The sequence below is a fragment of the Arachis ipaensis genome, chromosome B04 (genome assembly GCF_000816755.2).
Source record: "Arachis ipaensis cultivar K30076 chromosome B04, Araip1.1, whole genome shotgun sequence".
NCBI lineage: Eukaryota > Viridiplantae > Streptophyta > Magnoliopsida > Fabales > Fabaceae > Arachis > Arachis ipaensis.
This window is the reverse complement of record NC_029788.2, coordinates 124,418,233-124,424,455: the sequence shown is the minus strand read 5'-3', so window position 1 is coordinate 124,424,455 and position 6,223 is coordinate 124,418,233. Positions and strand designations below refer to the sequence as shown.

Genomic DNA, 6,223 nt, shown 5'->3' with positions numbered 1-6,223 from the left:
CCGGAAAAAAACCCTCTAAAAGATATCATATGCTTGATATAATAAATTGGTCTATATCATGTGTCTTAAAGAAAAGAAAATGTTGCACAGGTTGACGTAGGGGATTTCTTGCGTCTCAAGTCGTGTGTTCTCTACACCGAAGTTCATGATCCGGATCAGCCGCTTATCAATGTCGAAGTTGTAGCTCATGTCACAAGACCAGAGCTGCGATCTAGTGAGGTTAGTTTCATCACTAGCCGCACATAGTACAATCAATAATCATTGCTCAGTTGCTCTTTCATTCTTGCCACTTCCAAGTTCCAAGTTATCAGATTGTTAAAACCTTCTGTGTGCGTCATTGTGTAAATGCAGGTATCAAACACTTTCCATTTCACTTTCACAGTACGCCCTGAAGCAAAGGCAATGAAAAACGGATTTAAACTTAGAAATGTGGTGCCAGCGACAGAGGAAGAAGCTCGCCGAATATTAGAGCGCATAGATGCTGACAACTTGAATGAGTACTTCAGAACATAAGAAGAGAAACAGCAAGTAGCTGGTAGAGGGCAATGCATGCATATACTAAGAAATATATTCCCCTAAATGTAACCTGCTGAAGTTCAATTATTAGCTCTTATATATAATAATCATGCCCTTCAATCCTTGAGGGTGGTACTTTGCCTTGAGGTTCCAGCATCATTGGGCTTGGTAGAGAACAATTGGTGCTTAGATGAAGTTGAATCTGAAGGTATCTAACTTACACATTATGCATTTCCCAGGTTTGGTGTCTTCACAGGCATCATGCATGGTGGCAGTAATATGAAAGCTTGTGAAGAAGCGTTTGAATTTATGAGTTGTGCTAGCAGCAAATAGTAAATTAAGTAAATATTACTATCTGTATTTTAGTGTGTTGTAATTCAGATGAACTTTCCGGCAGTGTATAGTTATTAAAAGATAAAATCCTACGGTAATTTCAGTTGCAAAATGTTATAACTTACCTAAAAGCTCTATACATGCTTACAAGAACCTTATCATACATATCCTATCCATATAGGGATTTTCACCCCAATAAAGGAAAACCCTCAAATCTTGTGCAGTGATCTTTTTACAATTTTAACTAGAAAAAAATGCAACATTTTGGGCAAGAACATGCAAAGCCCAAGAACTCACATTAACTAAGATGATGGAGTATCATCATCTGAAGATTCACTATTCTGTCTCCTTCCATGCAATCCAGGAAGGGGTTGTGAAAGCATTGGGTTAACTGGTTGTGGAAGCATTGGGTTAACTGGTACAGGGAATCTATGTGCTGAACTAACCATGGTTCTCTCATTTATCATACCAACTTCTCTGCATACACGGTCAAGAACTGCAAGAAAGTCTCTTACAACCATGAAGATTCTGAATGGATGAGCTTCTTCCTTTGCCAAGTCACCATGAAAATACTCTGTGATTTCCTTCACAAGGGTCATAGCAACACTTTCTTGGGCTTGAATCTTCAGAATTTCTTCCTCAGCCATTCTAATGAACTTGTTCATTGATTCTGTAAACTTCTCATTTGACCCAGCTTTTTCGTTCAATTGTACAACCTCTGCAATGTTTGCAATCCCTTTGGAGAGCTTGGCCGCATCATTACTGAGAACCTCAGAATCCATGGTAGCAGCCTTCTTGACACTTGCTAGCTCTGAACTCAGACTAGATACTACTTGCAGGCCAAGCCTCCGGAACGCAACATCTTCGGCCAAGGAAGAGTTTGGGGTTTGGTTAGTACTGGAGAGCCGAGCACCTTCAGTTCTTATGATCTCTTGGACAACAAAGTGCAGTAGCGTCGTTTTTCCATCTGCACCTTTGACATCGGCCAGCTTGAGAAGTGTGTCAAGTTTAAAGGCCTGCGCATCACCACGGTCTGTCCCCACATTCATGCGGTTCCCAGTTTTAAGCACAGCCTCTAGAAGCTTCAAGAACATTCTACTACTTCGCAACTCTTCACAGGCAGCCTACAGAAGCAGCACAATAAAAAAAACTTCCTATGAGTTTCAATCAAATATTTAATTTCAAATTCTGGAACAGAATTTCAAAAACAAAATCTCATTGAACATCTATAATTTACCTTGACACCATCAAGAATTTCGCCAAAAGTAGAGATGAATAAAATGAGAAAATAACACAATACCTCTAGACCTTGAAAGGATTTCTTAAGATACTCGACTTCAGAGTCAAAATTGACTATGTAAAGCATTGCTTCCACCCTTTTAAACGCAAAAGGTACATCAAGCAATGCCTTCAAGAATTTCTCAGCTGGGCCAAGCTTGGTTGGTGAGTCATCATTGTATTCCTTCAATTTACGCTCTTCTTCCTTAATCGGAGCCATTTTTAACAAGCTTTCAAGTAGTTCTGCTCCAAGTGTATCAGCACTACCTGTAGAAAGGTAAATTGACTTAATTATAAGGCACAAGGATACGATTCAACTATTAAGTTTAAAAGAAGTGTCAAGCTCTAACTTTTTCATCCGATTTCAGTTTAACTAAATACATGCTAACATCTTCCTCAAATTGGGAAGTTGGAATAAAACTTTAAGACTCACTTGAAGGAAAATGTTCATATAACATAAGTTGATATGGAAATTGGATATAACTAGAGTTAAGATCTTCTGTTTTCCCTAAACTAAGTTGATATCTTAGACAATACTGTACAAATCTCTGACTTCAGTAAGTATATGAAAGAAGGAATATGTCCAAAGAAATTATGGTAAAACATAGCAGAAGGTCAACTGAACAAAGTTGTATACTAGCATCAAGTTGTATAATACTTAATAATGACAAATATTTATCATTTCACATATTTATTTATAATCATACATCGGACGAATAAATTTCCTAGCTCTCATAAATGGTGTGTAACTTCATTCCATTGCAAAAGAAAAGGACATCAACAGGAATGATAAAATACCTTCTAAAAGTGCTTCACACACTTCTTCTATAGTGACATTAAGTGCTCTCAGCAAGATTGCAATGTTTTGGGACTTTTTAGGATCAAGTACTTTCTCCTCCTGGCTTGAATGGGGAAGAACTGTGCATGAAGTAGAATCCATTGGTTTCGAGTTTGGCATGTTTGCTACAAACAATGTTTCAATCATTTCCTCATTCAATCTGCAACAAAACCAATTCAATTGACATAATTCAATAAGCTGATTGCACCTAATCGATAGGAATTGTTCACAATCAAGTGCCATTCATAAGCCACAAAAAAATGCTAAGAGATATCAACAAGTTTTATAAACATGACAGAACCAAAGATCTCACTTGAAAGAGCTCGACTTCAACTGATCCCACACCATTTCACGATCAGAACTTGACCTTACTTTGTCCCAGTGCAAGGGCTTCAACTTTGGCTTCGCAGCCTCTTCAGCTTCAGCCGAACCCTGAGAACTTGGGGTCAGATCAACAGGGGAAACCAATGTTGTGTTCTGCAACACAAAAGGCCTGGAAGGAGGTTTCAACTCTGGTGGCCTCGATACAGATTGACCAACAGGTGTTGTGGGAGATGGCACCTCCCACTGCTTCCGCTGCCGCTGCTGCAGTGTAGCTGCAGGTGGAGGAGGAGGTGGCGGAGGAGGCGGAGCAAGTGGTGTTGTGATACCGGGTATCGCCCATTGTTTCCTCTGAGGAGGCACAGGTGGTGGATGAGTAACCGGAACAGCTACAATTTGATCCAAAACACTACCAATAGATCCTGATCGACCAAATGGATTTTTTGTTGTTGTTGACAATGCAGGTATCTCCCAATGCTTCCTCTGTGAAGCACCATTAGCAATTGATGCTGATTCAGTTGAATTGAAACTGCTACTGAAATTAAACCCTCTTTCTGTCTCTGGTGATGAAAGTAGAGATGGTGACAATGGCACTGAAGACAAACCCGGTTGCCTAAACTGGTCTGAGACACTGGACATTCTCGGAGACTGATCAAAACCGTTATGACTCCTTGCCTTCTCCGGAGAAGAAGGCAGAGAGAAAGCCGAAGACAATGGTGATGATGCCATAAACTTTGCACTTCCATTGGAAGAAACATTAGATAGCCTTGGAGGTGATGTCAATGGTAATGCAGATGCAATTGCAGTTGCAGTTTCAACTTCATTCGTCTCCGAGATCCTCTCTTGTGATGATGATGATTTAGATTTTCTGCTTGCATTGGAAGAACTAGAAATCCTAGACGAGGCCAATGATGCAACTTCACTAGTCTTCAAAACCCTGTCTAACGATGCTGATCGTGACAAAGATTTTCTACTTCCATTGGAACCATTAGAAACCCTTGCTGATGCTGATGATGAGGAAGACTTTCTACTTCCATTGGAGACATTAGAATTCCTTGGTGATGCAGCTTCGTATGTTTCCGAAACCTTCTTTTGTGGTGATGAAGAAGATGAGTCCAAATTTGCAATTAGGGTTTTCTCCTCCGGAGCTCTATTAGGTGGCAATGAAAGTGGCGAAAGTAAAGGAGATTCAGTAACAGCATTACCATGAGTATCTTCTTCTTCTTCTTCAACAAAACCTCTCTCTGGTGTTGCACATGCTGAAGAACAAAGCGAAGAAGAATAAGAACATGAAGAATTAATGTGTTGGTTGTGCATTGGTGATAATGTAGGTGACAAAACCGATGTCACGATTTGTTGCTGTGGCTGTGGTGGCGGCGACGACGACGGCGAAAGATGTGCCGGCGGGGAGATGCTGATTGAGTGACACCGCTCCGGCGACCCAGAATTCGAGGAAGAAACCGAACACGAGCTCAATTCCTCGAAACNAGCTCCGGCGACTCCAATTTCCGACTCACGGAGCCTCTATTATCTCTGACATCTCCGCCGCCGCTACCGCCTCCTTCGATCCGGCGCGAATTGACGACGGTGCCGAGGTAGAGAAACTCGGACCCAGCGGCAGTAGGAGACTGCCGGTGCTTCGCGGCGGTTTCCCGCCGGCGACCACCGTCGGGACTGACATCCTTGTTCTCTCCGGGGCCACGGTTCCGGCGACGGCGTCGAAGATAGAAAAATGCAGAGACGGCGACGGCGACGACCGCGCATGCGACGGCGGAGAGAGCAACGGGGAGAAGCTTGGAATTGGAGTGAGTAGGAGTTGGAGAATGTGGAAGAATGAGTGAGGAAATGTTAGCTGGGAAGGAAGCAAAGCCTGCGAATGATTGTGGCGGTGGAGGTGGCTGTGAAGGGTAGTTTGGGAAAAACGGTGAATCATTTGGTGTAGTTGTGGTTGTGGTGGTGGTGGTGGTAGTGGTAGAGGTGGAGGCGGTGGCTGTTGCAGTGGAGGAAGGGTGCTTTGGGTTTTGCTTTTGAATTGCAGTGGTGTTAGAAGAAGGTGATGGCTTTGGTGGCTCAGTGGGTGGGTGTGCTTCCAATGGTACAAAGGGTTCATGCAAGATTCTTCTGCTTCTGTTGTTAGAACTAGCATTGCAGAAGAAGAAGAAGAAGAAGAAGAAGAAGAACATCAACACCAAAAGATTCTGCATTTTGTGTTGTTTTAAGGTTCTAACACTTGTTCTTGTATTTGAGTGAGTGTGGGAGTGAGAGGAAGAAGAGGGAATAGGATAGTAAATGAGTGAATGTGAAAAGGTTGAAAATGTTGTTAATGATGGGAGGTGTTGAAGGAAAAAAAAGGTTAGTGAATATAGATGAGGGTTGGGTGTTTGTATCCAGCTAAGATTCTGCTGCTCCTTTGTGGTTTTACTATTTGCAGCTGGAGGGCCCCCTTCCTCTTCTAAACACAAACTCACTCCTCATTGGTGATGCTATGCTTCATACTTACATGCTTCATAGCTAAAAATTAATTCTTAAATTTGTTAGTTGTGAAAATCCATGTTAAATATAGAAAAAAATATATATAATAATTAGTTTAATAATTAATTATTTGTTAAAAAAAAATCATATTTTTTCTTTATTTTTTTTCACAAGTTTCAATTTATCAATCTTTGTTCTTTCAAAAGGAGACAGGTTTTTATGGATATTAGTTGTACTTATAAAGAAATATTTTTATAAAAATTCCAAAATCGAGTGACACAAAATAATAAACATAATATTATATAATTCATTATAATCTAACTTAAAACAGATATATCTATAATCTGTTCATTAAAAAGGGCAATATAAAATTAGAAAACATAATAAAAATTCTTTTATATCTTTTTAAGGCTAAAAATAATTTCAAACATGTAAGATTTTTCATATATTTTCTATCCCACTTTT

General features: G+C 40.4%; 3 protein-coding genes across 3 annotated transcripts in view; 1 reads left to right on the top strand and 2 right to left on the bottom strand.

The window, feature by feature from the left end:
- LOC107635201 (acyl-coenzyme A thioesterase 9, mitochondrial) overlaps positions 1 to 952 on the top strand; it is a 4,647-nt gene extending 3,695 nt beyond the window's left edge. The window contains exons 4-5 of the mRNA XM_016338596.2: positions 80 to 219; positions 352 to 952. Coding sequence (XP_016194082.1) covers positions 80 to 219; positions 352 to 513 — 302 coding nt within the window. The 3' untranslated portion in view covers positions 514 to 952. The remainder of the gene's footprint in view (positions 1 to 79; positions 220 to 351) is intronic.
- LOC107635200 (formin-like protein 1) lies at positions 940 to 4,642 on the bottom strand. The gene is made up of 4 exons (XM_016338595.2): positions 3,279 to 4,642; positions 2,926 to 3,125; positions 2,150 to 2,394; positions 940 to 1,973 (listed from the first exon to the last, which is right to left on the bottom strand). Exons 1-4 carry the CDS (start codon positions 4,601 to 4,603, stop codon positions 1,152 to 1,154), a joined length of 2,592 nt encoding a protein of 863 aa, XP_016194081.1. The 5' UTR covers positions 4,604 to 4,642; the 3' UTR covers positions 940 to 1,151.
- LOC107635202 (formin-like protein 1) lies at positions 4,759 to 5,748 on the bottom strand. Its single transcript, XM_016338597.2, has one exon. It carries the CDS (start codon positions 5,488 to 5,490, stop codon positions 4,759 to 4,761), a length of 732 nt encoding a protein of 243 aa, XP_016194083.1. The 5' UTR covers positions 5,491 to 5,748.